Genomic DNA, 22,595 nt, shown 5'->3' on the forward strand with positions numbered 1-22,595 from the left:
ATTCAGAATTGACATTATTTATAGGTTGAGTTATTGTTTTAGAAATATTGAGGTTTGGATTCAATTACATTCAAATGATCAGGCTAATTACTATTTTTATTTTTTTTTATTTTTAAGTAATAAACATAATATTGATGAAGGTGCCTCGTGCTTGGACCCCTGGGCGTCCCTGATCTGGACAGAAATTCTAGCTTTGGTTTTGGGTGAAAATGGGCAGCACTTTGCTTCATTAGCAGGCAGGAGGGATGTGCAGTTCCAGCTCCTGTTGTAGACCTCATCGTTAGAGTGTTAACTCTGTCTGTAATCTGCTGAGGGTAGATTACCCAAACACACTTGTGGAAATGGATGCATCACAGTGTAAAGAGAAGGCAGAGAGGGAAACACTAAGAGATGAGGAATGACTTGCGGTAGCCGAGCACAGAGAAGTACAGCAAGAGGATGGATTGTAGGAGGGAGATTGGGAGGGGGGGAACGTGGGCGGATTGCTGGCACTTTTCTCTCTCTGCGTGGCCCGAGCCCAACACATCAAAATCTCATTCTGTCCAACCTCAGAACAGATGGCCTTACAACAATAATATTATGCCTACTCTCTTCTTTTCTACCTCTCATCTCTTAGTCTTTTCTTTTGTCTCTCCAAATCTTCTATTTTGCACCGCCTTCTGTTTTCTGACATCCTAATAATCCTATGTTTTCAGTGACTACTGATGTCTGTCTTTGTTTAAACACGTGGATTCTTTTCTGGTGTGTAATCGATCGCATAAAGTGTGTTGGGGTTTTGTTTTTTCTTATTTTTTCTTTACGGCTAACACTTTCTTGTTTTCCCTCTTTCCAGGGCATCTGGCGTATCCCAGTAGATGAAATCGATCGCCCGGGTAGTTTCGCATCTCATATGAACAGATCCATCGTGCTGTTGTTGGATGTTCTGTCTCAGTTAAGGGATCACGACACGCTGCTCAAGATTACCCTCATGCTCCAGAGAACCCCTGATCAGGGAAAGTAAGATCAACCTTTATTTTACGAATGTTATTTCATATTTATTTTGTAAAAACGGGCCACGATTAAAGCTATTATTTGTGAAGTATCTTCTAGTGCAGCTGTACATGCTTGTGTCTGAATTCTTCTGTCTTTTTTTTTTTTTTTTTTTTTTGCCGTGTTTTTAGGAAATATTTGCGGGATGTGGACCGGCAGGTCTTGGCAAAGCGCGCCTTTTTCTTCACTGTGAAAGTGCTGGAGGACAATCTGGATAAACTCACTGCGGTATGACAGCAGCTCTGCCCTTCTTCCTCTTTTCATTAGTCTGTTAGCTCACGTGGAATGCTCTTCATGCCAGTGTTATTGTACGTTCTGATTATGAGTTATGCGCCGTGACTCATACTCCACAGGAAGCAGGGTTCACAAAGGTTCAGCAGGGTTTAGCCCTGACAATTAGCCTGTCAGAACCTCTCTTTTCTCTGTTTGCATTTATTTATTCATTCTCTCACACAGGTGTCAGATCCTTCTCTTAAGCCTTCCACTTACTCCATGGGTGAAATGACCACAGCTGACGTGTCCAGCCGGCCTCCTGCTACAGAGGACACGAAATCCTCGCAACCTGCTAAACCATGCCTTCCAGACTTGTCCGCGACCCCAGCCGTTGATATCACAACCTCAGGCCCCTGCCAGCCTCTGGCTCCTCTCTCTCAACCCACTCTAGAACCAGGAAACCAGAACCAAGGCACATCAGCAACTTCTCAGACCAGAGAAGGTAACTCGATCCTGGTGGAGCCTATGGAGCTCGAACCTGGAACATGGACAGGCGTTCCAAAACCAGGTCACCCACAATCAACCGCTGACAGTGTTTCACATGAGCAAGGAACCCCCAGATCTGTGGCAGAGGGGACAGAGAGACGTCTGGAAAGTGCTCGGACTCCGGAGCTGTCTCTGGAGGAGCTGAGCATTAGTTCCAAACAGCAGCAGCTGATGCAGGTTCAAGCAAGCACAGCCCACAGAGGAACCCACACTATGACCACAGTGCGGCCAAACAGAAAGAGGAAGCTGCTCGAGGACGTCGAGTCGGGCAAGACGCTCTTACTGGATGCATACAGGGTATGGCAGCAGGGGCAAAAGGTTATGACCTACGACCTCGGGCGCATTGAAAAGATCATGTCAGAGACGTACATGTTAATCAAGCAGGTGAGTTGTAAATAAAAAATCTTCTTCTTTATTTATTTATTTATTTATTTTTTTTTATTAAAACAACTTTGTATTCTGTTTTACATAATTTGATTTATGTTGGAATATTAATGAGCATATAATTTTATGCTGCTCCAGACAGAGCAAACAACAGCAATAGCTCAATTTTTTTATTTTTTATTTTTATTTTATTTATTTATTTTTTAAAGGTGACAATAAATTGCCGTAAATTACAGACAACTATTGAAACAACCCAAATGTTCTTTGGCCCAAACATCGAGGAAGCCCATGTCTAAATAGACTTAATCAATCCAAAGCATTTCAGTTATCTTTGAATATCTAAATTTTCAGACAGTGAAATCCTACCGTGTTCCTCTGATTTTTGTTCAAAGCTTTCCAACTCCTGTGTTTCTTTATTTTCTTCTATGACTTACTGTGTTTTTTTGCTGTCAGAGTGAAATGTTGACAATGCATCTTTATAACAGTGTAATGATGGGGGAAATCTCCAGCCCTCAGTCTGATGACTCAACATGAAAGCGCTAAATGATTTAGGGGAGATCCAAAAAAGCCCCGCAGCGTTCGACAGGCCACATGAGACGATGTCTCTGCCATTGCTAAATATACTAATGAGATGCTTGAAAAAAGCTCAAAGCACTTTGATATCCAATATTGCCATCGAAATTAGGATGTGTGATAGGTTTTTTTTTTCTTATACACAGTGACTTGCAAAAGTGTTCCCTCCATGACCTTTTCCACATTTTGTAGTGTTACAACCTGGAACTGGCATGGACGTAATTGGGATTATAGGTCTACACAAAGTAGCCCATAATATTGACGTGCGAGGATGAATCAATATAATTTGTAAAATTATTTACAAATAAAAAAATATTTTTAAAAAACCCTAGTTAAAAAAAAAACCCCATGTGCTTGCATAAATATTCAACCCTGTTGGTGGGGAAACCCCAAAATTATTAAGTTCTTGTGTAGCCAGTTTTCCATCAGAAGTCACGTAATCCGTTAAATAAGGTCCACCAGTGTGAAACTGATGTAACATGACCTCAATAGAAATGCAATTGTTTCGGGAAGAAAACATACTTAAACAAACAACATGAAGACGACAGTGCTATCAAAACAAGTCCAGGACAGATTTCTAGAAAGTATCAGTCAAAATTTGGTTATAAAAATATCACAGACTTTGAACATCCTGTGGAGTGCAATTAAATCTGTTAAAAAAATATGAAGTAACCGCAACTCTGCCTAGACGGGACTGTCCAACAAACATTCAGCGACATTGTTGCATGAAGCAACCACGTGTCAACTTGATGCTTCCACCACCACTCCTTCACTGTGGAAATGGTGTTCCTATTGATATTTGATACCTGTGCAATATGTAAACATGAAATTGTGTCTTCATTACTTTGACAGTTTAACTGTTCTGTGGACTCCTATTGACCTGTATTTATTTACTAATCCTTTTAAAGAGTAATGAATTATAAGCCTTATAATGCTTTGGGCCAACATATGAACTCAGCCTTTTCAATTTATACTAAGGGGAAAAACAAACTGGTTAAGTTTCCATTAAGGTTATATCATTACGTTGAGAGGATAATGGCTTATCCGCTAACAGGCACACACGTGTGTACACGCACAAGCAGTATAATATTCTACTGGTCCATTATCAGCCTCTACTTCAGTCGCATTGAATCACTGCTCATTTCCCCCCTGGATAGCGTAATTATATCTTCTGCTGTTGTCTTTCTATTCTGCTGCAGCTTTCTGAGGTAGGGAACAGTCTGCATGATGTTCTGAATCGTGTGTTTGGCCTTTGTAGGTGGTGATTCTCCAATGAAAGGAGAATCCCCACATCATATCTCTTCATAAATCAGTCAGTATGTGTATTACTGTGTTAGCTGGTGTTCTGATGTTGGCTGCTGCTGTGAGAGAGCAAAACCTGGTACATGTCAGTTACACAGATGGTGTGATGATAGTATTGGTCTAAACAACAGCTTACAATTTCACCATCATAAGCCAGGTAAAATTCTGGGGGGGTGACTTAACACACATCCTCTGAGATAGCATCTTGTTGACGTTTACACACACTGTAGGGTAATTGAATGTACTCTGAGGGGCTACAGTTCTCTATGTTTGTTTGTAACTGACATTTATGGAACTGTAAATCAACATGCATCCAGAGTTCACCCATTGTTTGGAAGATTGCACAGTGAAACCCAGTGATGCCACAGCTTTCTGTAGACAGGAGTCTGAGAGAGTATTGCTGTCTGGCTAAGAATGGTGGCCTTGCTTTCTCCACTGACACTTGCTAGTTCTACTGTAGGCATGAGAATTTGTCACCAAGGGTGACAAATCAGTAGCCAAGTAACCCAATACTAGCCTATTTTGTGTCTGGGCTATTAGTTTGTTATTTGTAGTTGCCCTATCGAATATGTTCATAAGTGGGTTCAAAAACCAGAGAATGAAAAACCCTGGTCCTTTATTGACTTTTACAAAAGTTTTCATTTGGTGTTTTATGTTTAAACTTGTTTCCCTTAATCCGTTTTAATGCACTTAACTAGCTGACTAGCTTGCAATACATTATTACATTAAGTCAGCAAACTCTTTTCATCTTGTCAATTTCTAGGCAACCAAAACATGAGACTGGGTAGACCTTGAAGCTTTCATTTGCCAAGTGGGCTGGCAAATGAATTCAATTTGTCCACCCCTGTACACATACGCTTCATATGATGTGTAGGTTTAGTGGTCAGGCGTGCCATACTGATGTCATACTACAGTAAAGGGAAAAAAGTATTTGATCCCCTGCTGACTTTGTATGTTTGCCCACTGACAAAGAAATGATCAGTCTATAATTTTAATGGTAGATTTATTTGAACAGTGAGAGACAGAATAACAACAAGAAAATCCAGAAAAACGGATTTCAAAATGTTATAAATTGATTTGCATTTTAATGAGGGAAATATGTACCCCCCCACCCCATCCCCCCAAACTCCTGAATTTTGAAAAAGTACCACCTCCCGAGTAGGAACTTAATTTATACCCTGGTCCCTGCGGTGGAAACACACACAGAGTACCTCCAAAAGTCCCTAGTTCCTGGGGAAAGTTCCTGCGGTGGAAACGGGGCTTTTGGTAGAGGTTAATCTTGGTTCCAGAACTTTTGTGGCTCATCTCTGTATTTCTTTGAGAGTTCCAATCTGGCTTTCTGATTCTTGCTGCTGATGAGTGGTTTGCTTCTTTTGGTATGGCCTCCGTACTTCTGCTCTTGAAGTCTTCTTTGACTAGTGGATTATGATACCTTCACCCCTGCAAATTTTTCTTCACAGCTCAAAGTTTGTCATCAACTGCTGTTGTTTTCATTGGCCGTTGTGGTTGTTAGTATACCAGTGGTTTCTTTCTTTTTCAGGACATTACAAATTGTCTTATTGGCTATGCCCAATGCTTGTGCAATGGCTCTGATTGAGGTTTCCCTCTTTTCTCAGCTACAGAATGGCTTGTTTTTATTTTTCCCCCCATAGGCAGCTCTCTGGTCTTCGTGTTGGTTTAGCCTTTTTACAAACAAATGCAGTCTTCACGGGTGAAACCCGGGGCTTAAACCAAGAGTAGATTTTCAGAGCTGTTAATTTGTTTAAACAGTCAATCTAACAGGGCACATCTGGGAAACAAGAAACACTTTCCAGTCACGTGTTACAATATTTTTGATCACTTGAAAAATGGGTGGGTGTTTTGGTGAGGGCCAAATTCTTCATCACGCTGTAATTTATAGTCAGCCACATGGTGCAGTTTCTTCAGAAGTTTGTTTCAGGCATTTATCATAGTAGGCGCTCCTTCACCACCTCAGTGAACTTGACTTGCATACAATATGGTAACACTTACTGGCAAGTATCAAGAGATTCTCTTCTCTGGAAAAATAAAGAAAGTGGTTAAAAAGAGCGTTCCATTTTTGGATCAGTGTTCCAGTTTTGGTTCAACCCTGTGTTTTACACTGCTATCTCTTCCTCAGTATTTCTCCTATTAGCCTTTTTAGCTTAGTCAGAGGCATTAGGCCCATTATAGCCGGAGTGCTACTGAGAGCGCAGGGACGTGCGCCAACATGTTTGCATTCGTTTTGTCTATTCTCTCTCTTCTCGCTTGCTCTCTTCCTCCCACACACCGTTAAAGGAGAGAGCACCACGCTTCCCGGTAGCTGACATAAAACAGGCACTAGGGACGCCCAGTCATGCCCCCCCCTCCCCCATCCCACTTCTCCGTTACCATGGACACATGAGCTCCAATAAGAGGTCTTATTAGGTCAACATGCTCCAAAACTTATTTGTCCCATGCGTCAGAGTGTTTGAGAAAATCCAAGGGGTTTTTTTTTTTGTTAAGTTTTGTGTTAATGATGCACTTGGTTATGCTTGCCGAGCTGCAAGATCATACAGTTAGGGGAAATACGTATTGTACGCATCAACATTTTTTTCAGTAAATATATTTCCAGTGAGGTCATTCACATGAAATTTTCACCAGACATCTGTATTCAATCAAGGAATCTGCGAATATAAAAAACTCACAACATTAAGGTCCATAAATAAAGAAAAGTATTGGAGAAATGGAGAAAAGTATTGAACATGCTAAGAAAAAAGCAGTTCTCCAAGGCATGGAACCAGCTGAAATCCATAAGTAGTTTGAAAGTAATTATACTTCCTATCTGTGCAAATTAATATCAGCTGGGTTAGTAAATTGATGGTCTATAAAAAAGCTTTTTGTTACCAGGGTGTCACACAAGGGTAAAAGCAAAGAGCTCTCCCAAGACCTTTGCAACCTTATGGTTGCGAAACATATTGATTGAATCGGATACAGACGCATTTCAAAACTTTTGAATCCTCCAGTAAGCACCATTGGGGCCGTTATCCGCAAGTGAAAGCAGCATCACTCAGTCATAAACCGGCTATGTAAGGTGTTCCTCGCAAGAGGAGTTAGAAGAATAGTCAGAAGAGTAGCCCAAGAGCCAAGGACCACACGGAAAGAGCTCCAGAAACACTTGGAGGCAGCAGGTGCCATTGTCACAGAGAAAACAAAAGGTAATGCACTCCACTGCTCACGCTCACCCCGCAAGACTCCATTACTAAAGAAAAGGCATGACAAAACTCGTTTAAAGTTTGCTACAACTCATTTGGACAAGCCTATGAAATACTGGGAGAGTGTAGTCTGGTCAGATGAGAACAAAATTGCACTTTTTGGCTGTCATACTACACGGACCTTCCAGCAGGACAACCATCCAAAGCATACAGCAAAGAAAACTCTCAACTGGTTTCAGAGAAAAAAATCAAGGTGTTAGAATGGCCTAGTCAATCACCAAACTCGAATCCCATTGAACAAGTTTTAAAGACAATATGTGTAGAAGAATGGACAAAAATCACACCTGAATACTGCGGCCCATTAATTTCTACATACAGGAGGTGTCTTGAAGCTGTCATTACAATCAAAGGCTTCTCCACTAAGTATTATATAAATTTCAGTTAGCGTGTTCAGTACTTTTTTCCTGTGTTATTCTTCTTTATTACACATAACTTCAATTATGGACTTTAATGTTTGCATTTCTTTAGATTTTCTGATTTCTTGAGTTAATGCCAAAGTATTAAAAAAAAAAAATTCATGTGAAAATCTCATGTGAATCACCTCATTGCAAATATATTTACTGTAAAAAATGTTGACACGTTCAACACTTATTTCCCCCATTGTACCTTTTAATGCAGCAGAACCACTGTGTAACAGTTTTAAGCAATCATGATTAATACCAAGAAAGCATAACATTAACACTAACTATTAGATCATGGTACATAGTCATAATTCTGTGTAGTCAGCCCATGAGCTGTAAAACCATGGTTTCTCATGAAATGCTGTCTCTGGCCTGTTTGGGTTAAAATGGTCACTTCACATCTTATTGAATTGATTGCAGTCCTTCATTAGAGTAAGTGTCCTGCAACTACAAGCCTTCATCAGTTGATTACGAGGTGCTTCTTTTTTTTTTTTTTTTTTTTTTTTTTTTTGAACACCATACTGAATCACAGTGTTCCTCGCTTCCCGAATGAATGTTTAGAAAAATGGACCATTTCACTATAGCCATGTTGGGCAATTAATACTTTTCATTTGTTAATAAATACAGAACTCAGACAGATTAGGAGATTAAGAGCAAGTTGTATTAGTGAGATATTAGAAGATGTACATCAAGACAGAATTATAAGGGAAATAAAAGCAAAGAATAGCTCTATATAATCCATAATCTAAATATCATGATCAGATATTTCAAAACATGTTGCAAGTTGGTTGAGTTTGAAGCTCTGAAGTGTCCTGATTGTATTTTAAACACTGCTTGGCTCACAGACTCGACCGTTTGTGTTTCTCTGCAGGTGGATGAGGACGTGGCGTTGGACCAGGCTGTGAAGTTTTGCCAGATTCAGATGGCAACATCAGCACAAAGACAGGTAACACATGCACATTCAAATTTTTCAGGAAATATCCCACTGTGTGTGTGTGTGTGTGTGTGTGTTCGTTCCCCTGTGCAGTGCAAACCCTTGACTCTACGAGCTGAGCTGCTCCTCCTTCAATGAATTCCTTTGAGACACTTTTCCCCTAAACAATCCTGTGTGCCCTCATAGCGAGCTGTTTTCCCTCCCTCTGTTCCAGACTAACACCCCGTCTGTAGCCACATCACTCACGTACACTCTCATCTCATCTAGTTAAAGCAATCACACATCCCTTCTTTCTGTCTATCTGCCTCTGTCTTTGTGTCTTTGTTTCCTTCTCTTTGTTTCCATGTCTTCTTCTTGTTCTTCACCCATCTTTCTGTCTGTCTTCATCTCTTTGTCTGTCTTTCTTTCTATAGTCGTTCTGCCTGTCTATGACTTTCTTTTTGTCCCTCTCTCTGTCTGTCTGTCAGTTGCTTTCTGTCTATTTCTTTCTCTTTCTTTCTGTTTTCTTCTCTCTGCCTGTAATTCTCTCTTTCTTTGTCTTTTTATCTGTCTGCCTTTCCAACTGTTTTTCTTTCTTTCTGTAACTCTGTCTGTCCATGTATTTATTTCTATAAGTCTTTCTGTCTGTCTTTCTTCCTATCTGTCTTTCCTTTGCTTCAGTCTTTCTGTCTGATGTTCTTTTTGTCCCTTTCTCTGTCTGCCTCTTTCAATTTCTTTCTGTCTGTTTATTTCTCTTTGTTTCTGGCAACTTCTCGCTTCCTGTCTTTCTTCGTCTCTTTATCTGTCTGCCTTTCCAACTGTCTTTCTTTCTGTCTGTCAATGTCTAATGTTTGTTTGTTTCTGCCTCTGCTCGTCTTTGCTTTCTGGCTGTCCGTTCTTCTGTCCATCTTTTCCGTATACCTTTCTTGTCTGTTTTTCTGTCTCTGCATGTGTTACTTTCTGTCTTTCCTTTGGTCTGTCTCAATCTTTCTGTCTCTTTCTTACTGTCTGTCTTTCTTTCTAACTACATTTCTTTCTGTCTGTCTTTCCTTTGGTCTCTGTCTTTCTGTTTGCCTTTATTTCTGTCAGTATCCACCTGTCTTTCTTTATTGCTGTCATTCCTTTGTGGGGTTTTTTTCCCTTTTCTGTCTGCTTCTGCCTTTCTTTGTCTTTTTCCTTCTGCCTGTTCTTTCTTCCACTCTTTCTTGGTCTGTCTTTCATCTTCATCTTTCTCTCCGTATTTGCTCACCCCGTACTTTAAATTCTGTCATTCGAGTTCCTTCGATAACTCTGCCCTTGTTTCTTTCTTTCATTCTCTTACTCTTTCTCTTTTCTCTGCCCTGAGTCCTGGGCATTCATTAATGCTTCATTAGCATGCAGCAGCCAGTTAAAGCAGCTCCCAGGATGTCTCTGTATCTCTCTTACTCACTGCCTCATTTTAATGTCAGCCCTTGTGTTTCAGCTCTATCTCCATCTAGAACTCTGTATAGAAAACAAACAGAAGACTCGCCTCATGATAGCGTCGTAGCGCTCCCTTGCTTCTGCTTGTTTGTCTCAGTGGAGACGCACGTACGGTCAAAGTTTCATACCATGTCCTACAAATGTCTGCATTTTGATCGTGCCTAGATTGCACCAGTTCTGTTTTTATTATTTGGGATTGTCGTATTCAGGTCATTTCCTCTCGACTGTCACAACAGGTACTTTTTTTTGCCTTTCTTTTCTTCTGCGTGTGGAGAAGGAAGTTCAACAGGAAGTGTGGCTGTCGGTGGGAAGCGTGGGCTTGGAGGTGGTGTGCACGAGTTGGAAAACGAGTTCTCATTGACAACGCAGAATATATTCTTCAGTTCATTATATATCAGTTGTTACAGAGTATCCCTCTCAGCTCTTTAATGCTGTGGGCTAATGATCAGAAGGTTGCAGGTTCAAATCCCAGCACCACCAAACTGTAACTTTTTAATCCTCCCCTGTATCCAGTCTTAAGCAGAAGTTAAGGAGTAAATGTAAATCACTGGAATTCCACGCCTGGTTTTTCCTGTGCAGTAGACATAATAATCGTGCCAGCTGACATCAGCAGCTTTTAAGCCTTTTTAAATCCTCATCTCCGTAATTGCTGGGGATCTAACGATTATCTTACGATCCGTCCCGTTTCTGTTAGTCGCTAGGTTTCTTTCTGTGCTGCGCAGAAAGACGAAGGACTTCTGTCTCTCTCAGGTACGGTGATTTTTGTAGTGGGAGCTGGCTTACCGAAGCCGCTCGGAGCGGAGGAGGCTTTGTTTACTGTGTTTGTTGCTTTTCAGCTTAATGTGATCACGGATGTGTTGGTCCGTACTTTTAGGAGAGATTTGTGTGTGGGGGGGGCATATGGAGGGAAAAGGTCGTCGTTCATTAAAGAACAGATACGGCTGAGAATTCGCTCCTATGTGTACAATCTGTGCCTGTGGAATCATTATTTGAGTGCAGATGTAGCTGTATATAGAGATATCAACTGAAAATAGGGTTTTATTCCTGAGACTTGACATGTTACCAAGAAACAAACCCCTCCATCCTGAAGACTTTCCTGTATCAGATAACTTCACCTCTGACTGTGCTGACACTGGAGACTCCTTCCAAAAATGCCAAATAAACAGGTCCATGTTCCTATATGAAGTAGATACTTCCCAAAAGGTAAGACGACAGATGGATGCTTTCTGAATGTTCAAATGAATAACAGCGAAGTAATAATTCCAAGATACAGATAAATAATGATTGATACAGCGGTGTTGTATCTAACAGACTAAGACTTGAATCTTCTTATGTTCTTACTGCACAAGGCGCATACTAAACACAAAAAGCACCGTTGTTGTGTGAGTTTGATGTATTTTACATAAATCCTCCGGCATTTTTTTCCTCATAACACAAATACGAACGTGTCCTACAGAGACGTTTTGTTTACACGAGACATTGAATCATATCAATTCGCCTACGTACGTGAGTATTAGTACATTACATCATTGTCGAGTTTCTGACCCGATAATGATTATGTAAGCATGAAAACACAGCCGTGATGCTTCTACCTTTACTGTCTCCATAGTAACAGGCTGGCACAGGAGATGTGTAGCATTGCTCCACATTTGTCTCTGTACCTCGAAGCGAATCGTACGTGTCTAATGCAGAGTCTCGTCTGTAAAGTTTTAGAGATTTAGCCTCGTTTTAAATCTAGGTTCCTATAAATCACTTTCTCCAGTACCTGAGTTTAACTACCGGGCCCTCTAGTGGCTGAACATGAGCACGGCTGTTGTGTTCAATTTTTGGTCTGTCTAATGCCATGACTTCCTCCAAAAAAAAAAAAAAAAGTGTATATCTATAACAACAAGGCTTAACATTTTAGTTGTGACTATTAGATTAATCATTGGATTTCAACCAGTGATTAGTGTTTAAGTCGTTCCCACACTCTTATACTGGTTTTCGCTAAAGCTCAGGCTTCTGTTCTCTAGCCAGAGCGTGAAAGTCGGACAGGGGGAGGAAAAAAGAGTGAGGAAAAAAAATCAAGTGCGTGGTCGTTTGATCAGCTATTGGCTGAGTTGGGCCCCGGTTGCTGTGGCAACGAGCGGACCTGTTGTTGTCGGGCTTGTTTGTGGTCCTCTAAAGACACACATTCTTCCTGTTCCCCACACACACACACACACACACACACACACACAGAGCCTCAGGGCCCTGGTACTGATTTGTCTGCGTGATGTTTGTTGAGGCATTGTAGCGGGACTTGATGAAAGAAAAGCAAACAGGTAGGCCTCGCGGAAAAAGCTGCCGATTGGTTAATTTTAGCGAAAAGTTTATCTTTGTTTCAGCGGGTTATTTTGACAACATAGGCAGTTCTGTCATCTCCTTTGAGAAGTTGTTTACTTCGACAGGCTCACTGAAATACAAGCTTCACTAGGTTACTTCTCTCTGACTGCATGTTTGATTATTTTTATTATCTATACTTGTTTATGGATTTCTCTCTACCTGTTAACCTTTATATCTTTATTTTTTTGTAGAAGAGAATAATCTGCTCTTAAAATCCACTTTTCTTTTCCCATGGTTCTCAAACTTTGTCTTGGGGACATCCAGGTTGTTGTTGTTGTTGTTTTTTTTTTTTTTTTTAAAGATTTTATTTTGTATAATATAATGACAGGAAAGATTCAGTCGTTATTATTTTTGTAACATACTGTGTGTTCGTCCTCCTGGGATGTTTGTATTTACGAGTTGGGAAATCGTAATTACGACGTCAGGTGCCTTCAATTCACTTTGGTCTGAGCAAGACGGTGGTGTAACTTCTCTTAATTAACTACAAAAAAAATACAGCAAGGGTTTTTTTTTATTATTATTATTATTATTATTTTTAAAAAAAATTTTTAAAACTCTACTTCTAGAATATGAAGAACAAAGAATGCACATCTGGTGGTTTTTTTTTTTTTTTTATCAATTTATGAAGCCGCTGTAAACTTTATCATTGCATATTATATCGTAATTGTACAATGTTGTATCGTAATTAGGTTCTGAGACGAATAAAGATTCCACATATTTACCGTCAACTACAGACATTGCATCCGTTGATTCCACCATGTTTTCTTACTGACACGCCCCCAACTCGGGGCTCAAAGAAAATCCTGAGTTTCCCCACTCGTAGTTACGACTTTGTGGTGCCGTTCATGTGCGTTCGACTCGTCAATACGACTCGAATGCACCATTTCATTCAATGGGTTTATCAGTCGCATTGATGCATTTCTTACAGGCAGTTGTTCATTTTCTAATGTAAAAGTCATTCAATTAAAAACAAGCATCCATAATGTCGATTTAAATCTAACTGCAGTTTTCTTAAAACTCTGAAAGGTGCTGTTGATGTCATCATTTATTTCTGATATTGTTAACAAAATTGTAAGAAATAACACTTGGAGCTGTGCTGTCATAGGAAAAATAATCCACAACCACGTGGTGTGATGTGGCCTGATGTGAAACGAAGTTATTGTTACCACCCTGTAGCTGATTATTTTCCAATAACAGCACGTGTTTTATTCCTCGTATACCACAGCAACGTGCCAGTGAGTACAATTTTTAAGTTATTCAAAAACAACACGATGTACTTTTCATCCATTTATAGTTACATATTTAATGTTGTGGACCGTCTGTGAAACACGATCGTTCCTATTATCACTTACGTTATAGCAGCTATAAATGGTTTATAAAACTCTCTAAGACTAAAATGCAGCTTGTTACTGAAAAAGCACAAAGTTCTACATCTTGCGTCTGAAATACAGCTGAAATACAAAGGTTGTTATAGTGCTGACACTGGAGACTCCTTCCACGAATGCTGAATAAATATCTTCTCAGTATTTCGTTCGGTCATTTGGAGAGTCCACTGTAGAGAACAGAACGAGAGCATCGATGTAAATCTGCTGTTATAGAAAATGAATCCGCTTTCTGACCAACCAGATTTGAGAATTCAGCAGCGTAACTCATTTCCAGTGTTTTGTGGACGGAAGGTTTCATCTGCAGATTTTCCGTTTTGGATTCGCTAACGATACAAATGTATGCTGTGTGAATGTCTTCACATTAAAACATGGCACAGATCCGTTTCCTCTCGTTCTCTCTGTTTTAATGAAGTGATGATGCACATCCATTTGAATTGCTTATAATGTAGTTGATTGACACATTTGATTTTCTTGTGATTTCCCAGAATTCCAGTGATGCCCCCATCACCCCTAAGTCCAATAAAGAGCACAGAGACATCTTCTTTCCTGCTTCTGTCTCCACTCCATGCCTCCACACACACTCGCAGCCTGTACCTGTCCAGGAGCATGAGACCAAGCTGAGCAAGACTCCACGGCCTCTTCACACACACTCACAGTCTCATACACCCAGCACGCCGACGCAGATGTATTGCCCGCCTCCAGGCCAGCAGGACCAATCACAGCCCCGGACGACACCCAGTCAGCCAATAGCAGGCATGGCGTTCTTACCCCACACAGGTAAAACGACACATCACTCATAATCAAGCATTAAGTATTTCTACATGTATAATAATATTGTTATTGTTGTTGTTGTTATTATTATTATTATTATTATTATTATTATTATTATTATTAAGTACACTGCTTAGCTCCACCCCTTTTTCTTTAGAGGATGTGGTTTTCTACTAAAAGCGTGGGTTCAACTAATGCAAGTTTTGGTCAACTATTTATGAACGCTGACTCAGTAGACGCCGAGACCAGTAGTGGGCAATGCCTCCATGATCTGCTCACAACTGATGTCATGTACTAGGGGGCGTGTGTGTGTGTGTGTGTGTGTGTGTGTGTGTTCTCATCTCATATGCTTTCCCACTTTCCCTTTTACACACACGTAGTGTGTGGATAGTGAATAGGTGTGCGAGAGTGAGAGGTGTCTCCCTGAGACCGACCGCAGTGTTCTGAGCTCCACGCTTAGTTGCTAGGGAAACAGAGATGGAAAGGGAGTAGGATATTTCATTAGGCGTTTTTAAGAATCCATGATACACGCTGTGTGGTGTTTTCTCTCTCTGTCTCTGTGTGTGTGTGTGCATTTTTGAGGCTTATTTGAAATGTGAATGTGACACAAACAGACAGGAACACAAATAATTACAGTTGTGGTTACCATGTGATTACAGTTAAACTGTGCTGTATGTTTCTGTGATACTCGAGTGTCTCACAACACACAATGTTTAGCAGTATTTAAAGATTTTTGGTTTCTTTGCTGTTCTAGTTCAACAGTAAAAAATCAAGAACTTTGTGACATTCTGGGTACTTTTTCACCGTACAGTACATCTCATCTCGACTCTGCTCGCTTTTGGGGGGCTTTCCAGTGTAGCTAGTACCTGGTACTTTTTTAGTACCACCTCGGTCAAGGTTCCAGGTGAGCCGAGCCGATACAAACGTGAGCCACGCGCTGAGGAAGGAGTAAGGATTCTCCCTAACGAGTGGTTCTGTATTATGCCTGAATGAATGTGTGTCATTTAATACATACTTTGCGTACACTAATATTCTATTAATTGAAAATGATGTATCATTTCTCTCAGTACAGATAAAATTACAACAAAGGTTTCTGTCCTAGATCTTTACGTCTCGCTTGTTACCGATTTCCAAACAGGCGTTTATCGAAGTCGCTCCTGTCGCGGATGAATCTAATTTCGTCTTTTTCGAGCACTACGTAGGTTCTAGAGCGCCGTTATTTTACATCCTTAATAGGGTCTGTGTTCAGTGAACAGGAAAGGCGTTTGGAGTATGGCCTGACCGTGTATTTGTACAGGGCTCCGATAATACAGCATTATTCCTGCGTGAAGGTGAGTGGAAGATGGCACCCACGCCTGCAGTGGAAAAGCAAGCTCAGAAAAGTAAAGCGAGCCGAGTCGAGCCGTACCGTGCAGTGGAAAAGTGGCTTCTGACTCACACCACGTCGTCACTGATTATTTTCCTATAACAGAACATCCTGTTGTGTTTTTTATTCCTTACATAATATTCACGCAGCTACTTAATATTACGATTAATATTTATACGTTTTAACGATGTCTGTGATTTACTCCGAAAAGTGTATCGCGATAGTGCTATTATGTATAATGTCCTATTGCTCAGCCAAGGAATTGATGGTATTTTCATAATAGTCCTAGAGATATGATCTCTAGTTATAGAAAACGATCTGCGATCCCAATTGTATCCCGATCTGAATAGCAGTCAGATCAGAAATGTCTGTAAATAGACTCTATGGTTTCTTCATTTTTGTCAAGTAGTTTTATTTCGTGCGTTTTTAAAAATTTGGACCCAGAATCTCCTTCAGTGTTTTGAACTCCCTTCCTTCCTTCCGTTGTTTTCCCTCCTTTTATTTGTGTTTTTTGAGTACGATTAAAGCATCACTACTCTCACATGCTCAGGCATGTGCACCACGAGGAAGACTGAGCCACCGGCCACCTAGTGGTCATTTTATTCCAATCTGCGTTCATACTGTTGTACACTTTAAACCGTCAACTCAGATTATATTCTCAGATACAGCTACTTCATCAGTGACAAGAATCTTAAATGCAGGTGTTTAATATTTATTTGCTGTTTTATATAAAAGTTCTGGTTAGTTTTCAGCAGGAACAGAGGGAGATGATCTATGATTATTGACAATGATGTATTTATTAATGACTGTGTTTGTGTGTGTGTGTGTTTGTCTGTGTAAAGACAGAGAAGCCTCTGCCCCAGAAGGTCTGGCGTATAGACAGCAGGAGTCTCATTTGTGTCAGCAGATGAAGTTGGCCACAGTTTCACAGAGTCACAACACACAGGAGTGGAGCAGTCACGAAGCCGCTACCTGCTCAACTCACACAGACACGGGTAACTTGTGTGTATGTGTGGGTTGGGGGCTGTAGGCATGAATTATATTATACTTTTTGAATACTGTATAGATTCTCATATTTATTTGTTTAAAGACAAAATCCAGATTTGAACATTTTAAAATGTTCATATTCTAAGAAATGTAAAGTGTAGGAAAAATATTAGTCACAAGAACCCATTCAGTTTTAAATCCAACAGTTCCTACGTTGTCTTTTGTACAATGCAATAATAACACAGTGCAGTGCTTCTGTGCTCATCCCATGTGTGTGTGTGGAGTGGTAGGATGTAAACAACGTTACGAGTGTCATTTTTCCTTCCGTGCAGAAAGCGCTGATCAGTCGAAGCAGGCCGATTCGAGTCGGATCCGCTCCCGGATCCCTCCCAATATGCCCAAGCTGCTCATCCCCTCCACAGCCACCAAATTCCCCCCGGAGATCACGGTCACGCCTCCGACTCCCACTCTGCTCTCACCCAAAGGCAGCATCTCAGAGGAGACCAAACAAAGGCTCAAAGTAAGTCTGCGCCCGGACTCTGACTGACTAGCAGAACAAAAACTAGAGAAAATGTTCTTCACACATCCTGCTGTATTAAAGCTACTGCTGAACTTGTCAAACACTCGAGTCGAGGGCATGATTTTATAGGAATATAATCAACAACCGAGTGGTGTGACGTGGCACAACGGGAAGCTGAGTTACTCTTACGAATCCAAAGTTGATTATTATCCAATAACAGCATGTCACAGAGGTTTTTTTTTGTTTGTTTTTTTTTAGCCAGGAAAGTCCTATTGATGTACAAAATATCTTCTTCCAGGGAGTCCTGGTCATTATGGCAGTTTCACATTAAAAAAACAATTTCACACATTGAATCATATACAGTACAAAATAGGAAATGGTAAAAGAGAAAAGATATCATAGAGGCCATACCAGCGACATCCATAACACATTTCACCTCAAGCCAAGAATTATGAAAAACTATAAATTATGTTTTATTCCTCTTCTAATTGTTCAAATTGGGACATTAATCTGATTTGCCAATGGTTACAAATCGTGTTGTGGAACATTCCCAAAAAAATTAGTTCCGGTCAGCAGCTGTAACTCTCCACCCACCTACACAAACCGTTGAGTCAGTGTTGTCGCATCCTGAGCTCATGCGTAATGCTCCCTGAATGAGTTTTACACAGCATTGCTGAGTGCCTGGATTCAATAACAAATAACACCATCGCCCCGTATCCGGTTCTCTATAATTAATTCAACAGGACTTCCTTTCTCACGTCATTTCCCTTTTCATCTTCTCTTTTCTAGAACGTGATTTTGGCCTCTCAGTCGGCAGCTAACGTAAAGAAGGACACTCTGGCTCAGCCGGCACTGGAAGTCCAGGAGACGTCCAGCCAGGAGTCGTCACTCGACAGCGAGACGGACGAGGAGGACGACTACATGGACATTTGAATTAGAAAGATTTCTGACTGTCTCTCTCTCTCTCTTTCTCTTTTCTAATCTTTCTCTCGTTTCTTAGCTCGTTTTTTTCGTCTTGAATCGATGAAACGTTTGCGTCCGTGCACTTGGTCTCTTCAGCAGTATGCACGTTCTTTAAGCAAAAGGGCTTTTTCCTCGATGCTCAATGATGTCCTCTCGCTACACATGCACTGTGTTCTTTTTTTTTCTTCTTCTTTTTTTCTCTCAAACTTTTTGCCTTTTTTTTTTTTCTTTTTTCACAACGATGCTGCAAAGTCTGAACAATGATCTCTGACCAGCAGCTTCTAAATGCCGGTGCACGAGTCAAGTGCTGTTTGTTTCATGCACCTACATCAGTGGCTTTAACAGCAGGGGTCCTATGCACACAGTCAGTTTAATGCAAGGCATTTATAATTACAGCCACGGGGGCATTAGATCAGAAAGTGTTTCCCTTTTCCCTTTTTTTTCCCCCCCTCTTTACTTTAAATGAAATGAGTTTACATCTGAATAAGGTGCTTAAACTCATGACATATCAACGTGGATATTTGCTCTGATGCTGTCAGCATGCAAGCACTAAAACATTGCCAGAATGTTGTGCATAAATAAATATAGTGTGTGTGTGTGTGTGTAGGGTGGATCTTGTGCTACCCACAGTGAAGCTTTGCTTTGAGCATGGCTGCCTTGCTTGTGCGACATGTCCAGTCCAACAACAGCATGTGTTTACAGTTTCCTGTAGCGCCAACCACTTTTTCAAAATGAATTTCTACACTGTTTTTCACCAATGTTTACTTTTGCCGGATGGATCAGTTTAATTATGCTTATTGTAGAGTTCATAAAATGAGCCACTTTGGCCTCTTGGTACTCCTATTATGAAACCCCCATTTTCATAATTGGACTTTTATTATTATTTGTATTTTTATTTGGATTTTTGTCATTTAAATGTTTGTGTTTTTCTGATCAAAGCAGCTCTCGTAATGACTGTACTCATGTTTGTGTTACGTGGAATCGTGTTCGGTCTTCATTTGTAATTTCTTTTGTACTGAATTACGTAGCTGGGCGTGAGAGTTTTAGCACGCAGGTTTGAGTCCTGCCACCAGCATCGAGTCGGAGACTATATGTACTTTAACTAAATGTACTTATGTAATCTAATTACGCAGAGGTATCCGGTCGGTTTGCTTTAAAGCAATGCACCTTTTCATAGTCAAGTGTCTAGCATCATACCAATGTCAAGATCTTATCAATAGTGGAATATATATTTTAAAAACAAGAGCGAGACGGACCTTAGCATGATCCTGGACACGTTGTGTTGAAAGCGGTGCATCACTCTTCAAGCTGTAGAGCATTGTGTGCATGTTTTAAAGAGTAAATGTATATTTTTTTGAAGAAAAGAAAGCACAAGATGTGTTGTGCTTTGCCTTTCCCTGCACATAACTTCTGGAGATCATGTGGACCTCCTTCCTAAACAGCCGAATGTTTGTTTTGTTTTGTTTTGTTTTTTTTTTATCTTAAACAGTACTTTTTCTACAAATGGATGGATTCATTCCCTCCTGTATTTTTCTGGTTATCGAATAAAAGAAATAATAGTTTAAAAAAAGAATTTTTGCAAAATAAGGAAAAAGCTTGTCAAGAGATATAAGATGGACGTTCGACACAAACGTCGGACCTGTAAATGGCTAAAGATGTTTGTATTTTTCTCTACTTTGTAAAAGCATGGTGGTTTGTTTGTTTGTCTGTATGTGGGGGGGGGGGCTCTGCTTGGGCTTGTATTGAGAATGTAACTTAGTGAAGGACGGATGGTACGAGCATTGAGATTGCCCTCTCTCTGCTCACACTTGTTCTCCTGAGGGTTCATATTTCTCTCAGTTTTTGACTTGCTGCATTAAAAATTGTCACAAAACCAAAAATAACACTTGATGACACTTTCACCCTGCGCCGATTTCTGTCTTTTTTTTTTTTTCCCCCCCCTCTTTTTTTAATATATAAATGTACTAGGAGTAACCTGTGCCTCAGGGCTTTCTGCCTGAATTTATGATACTTATCTCTGCATTTGCAATGTTTATGAGCTGTGGGTGGAAGATGTACAAAAAGATCATCACAGATCTTGAAGACGCATCGATACATGACAGGTATGACATGACGACATATAAACCTATAATTTGGTTTGCTGACAAAGTGCTACAGTAAATAGTATATGGTTTTAATGTCTGCAGAAACAAAACTGTCTTTTCCACACACACACACACACACACACCCAGAACGTGGCATATTTCCGAGTGAACAGGACGTCCACGTATGGAATAATATAGAGCTAGACTTTGGATTAAACAAGTTGGCATGATTACATTGGTTAAGATTATTTTGTCCTCTTCCTCTGTGTGGACGAGGGCCGTTTCCAAGAATCACTGTGACAGAATCAAAGAATTTAACCTGTTAATACTCAAGAATCATGTACAATATGACTAAATAACATGGAAATTAGGAATTTCAGACAGGACTTTCATTCATATGGTTGTTGGTGTAACTTATTTGTACCACGCGTTATTGAAATTCTTGAATCTGATATCAACTCCTTCACAAGGACTTAAATGATAGATGCGGCACATAATATAATCTGATAATAAACTGGTTTATAAATGTGCTGTCATTTAGCAAAGAAAAACATACCAGTTGAAATTGTGAAGAATTCTGTAAGGAGATATTTTTCTTAACATTTATGGAAGGAGTCTCCAGTGTCGGCGTGTTTTCCACCACAGGAAACTCTCCAGAATAGACGACTTTGAGCTTTGTGGTTTCGCTGTAACATGACTATCTTAAATAGTTTTAGCCTTTATGTCGGTTATGGAAAATGTTGAAGTAGATTTGGAATACTAATGAAACAAATTATATAATGATCATTGTAATTGTAGTCATTTAAATAATAATTAAAAAGGAAAAATTAGGTCAGAAAGTGTGGGGACCTGCTCATGTAAACTTCAAAATGTTTTTGGTTTAGCTGTTTGTTTGTTTTTCTTTTTGCAGGGATGTTGCGATAATTACTAAGGCGATCACTTTAAAAGCACAACCCTCTTACCTAAATTAATGATGGAAAATACATTTTTAACTTAAAAAAATTTAAGTAACTCACTAGCAATAGCTAATTCTATGACAGAAACCCAACCCTGTTACTTTCAATTCCATTACTCACTTAAAAGCAAAATGCAAACATTCTCAGGAAAGTAACCTTTTAACAGTTAAATGCATGTTTACTTAGATTAATTAAATTATTTTTAAAAGTTGTAAATGGCACCCAATTGTGGAGTCAATCTACTGAAATGGGCTACAACATGGCCTGTATATATACAGCAGCTGAGTCTAAAATAGTGAAGACAATTATGCCCGTTTCCAAGTTGTAACACTACAAAATATGTTCAAGGGGGTTAATGCTTAAGCAAAGCACTACAGCTTCTCTGAAATCTGTGTGTGATACTTGCCAGTTTTTTCCTACTGATATTAATGGTTCCAGTGTTGTGTTTACTTTAAAACTTTTGCTGCATCATCCTTCCACATATCCTTCCCCTCTATTCCTGATTCAGAAGCAGAGCTGGCTTTTTGGCGTGGTGCCAGTGTGTAATCCTGGAGTTCAGCCACATGTCTATAACACTGCATTCTCTTTTTCCTTCGGTTCTCCTATCGGACACATCATGAACACTCCTGTGGTCACACCACAATCTCATTTAGCAAACACAGCTCTGTTTCTGGAATCACTCCCTGACCTTTCACTTAGTAACACCAAGCTGCCAATTTCAAAGATGCCATCATCTCTGATTAAATGTTTGTGTAAGGGCAAGAGCATGCACGCAGTTGAGTATTTATAGATTTCATACTACTACTGGGAATTTGTTCTTTGGTCTGATGCAGGGGTCTATAAAGTGATGGTTGGTTACGAGGTTTTTTGGGGTTTTATTTTTTGCTCTGAATGAAAAGGTGGATGCGCACTTCCAGATGACACAGTATGGGTGATTGATTACACCTTCCTCTAAGCTCACTCGCAAACACACCCAGAGCTCTGACCTCTGAGCAGTGAGAGTCAGCAGCAGGGGGTGACACAAGTTTACATGAATAACAGGATCAGCTCGGAGTAAATGGTTGATCAAAATCCTTGGGTAAAATCTTTCTGAGGTCAGTGGTAGCCTGAGTGGTGGTTAAACTTA

General features: G+C 40.1%; 1 protein-coding gene across 3 annotated transcripts in view; it reads left to right on the top strand.

The window, feature by feature from the left end:
- cabin1 (calcineurin binding protein 1) overlaps window positions 1–20,335 on the top strand; it is a 62,053-nt gene extending 41,718 nt beyond the window's left edge. For all 3 annotated transcript variants that reach the window (XM_017468456.3, XM_053680135.1, XM_017468457.3), the window contains 8 exons: window positions 833–996; window positions 1,161–1,257; window positions 1,486–2,172; window positions 8,571–8,645; window positions 14,308–14,599; window positions 16,802–16,954; window positions 17,279–17,466; window positions 18,256–20,335. In XM_017468456.3, the coding sequence (XP_017323945.2) occupies window positions 833–996; window positions 1,161–1,257; window positions 1,486–2,172; window positions 8,571–8,645; window positions 14,308–14,599; window positions 16,802–16,954; window positions 17,279–17,466; window positions 18,256–18,399 (1,800 nt within the window). In that variant the 3' untranslated portion in view covers window positions 18,400–20,335. The remainder of the gene's footprint in view (window positions 1–832; window positions 997–1,160; window positions 1,258–1,485; window positions 2,173–8,570; window positions 8,646–14,307; window positions 14,600–16,801; window positions 16,955–17,278; window positions 17,467–18,255) is intronic.
- The last annotated feature ends 2,260 nt before the right edge of the window (window positions 20,336–22,595 follow it).

The sequence above is a fragment of the Ictalurus punctatus genome, chromosome 5, assembly GCF_001660625.3.
Source record: "Ictalurus punctatus breed USDA103 chromosome 5, Coco_2.0, whole genome shotgun sequence".
In the NCBI taxonomy this organism is placed as follows: Eukaryota; Metazoa; Chordata; class Actinopteri; order Siluriformes; family Ictaluridae; genus Ictalurus; species Ictalurus punctatus.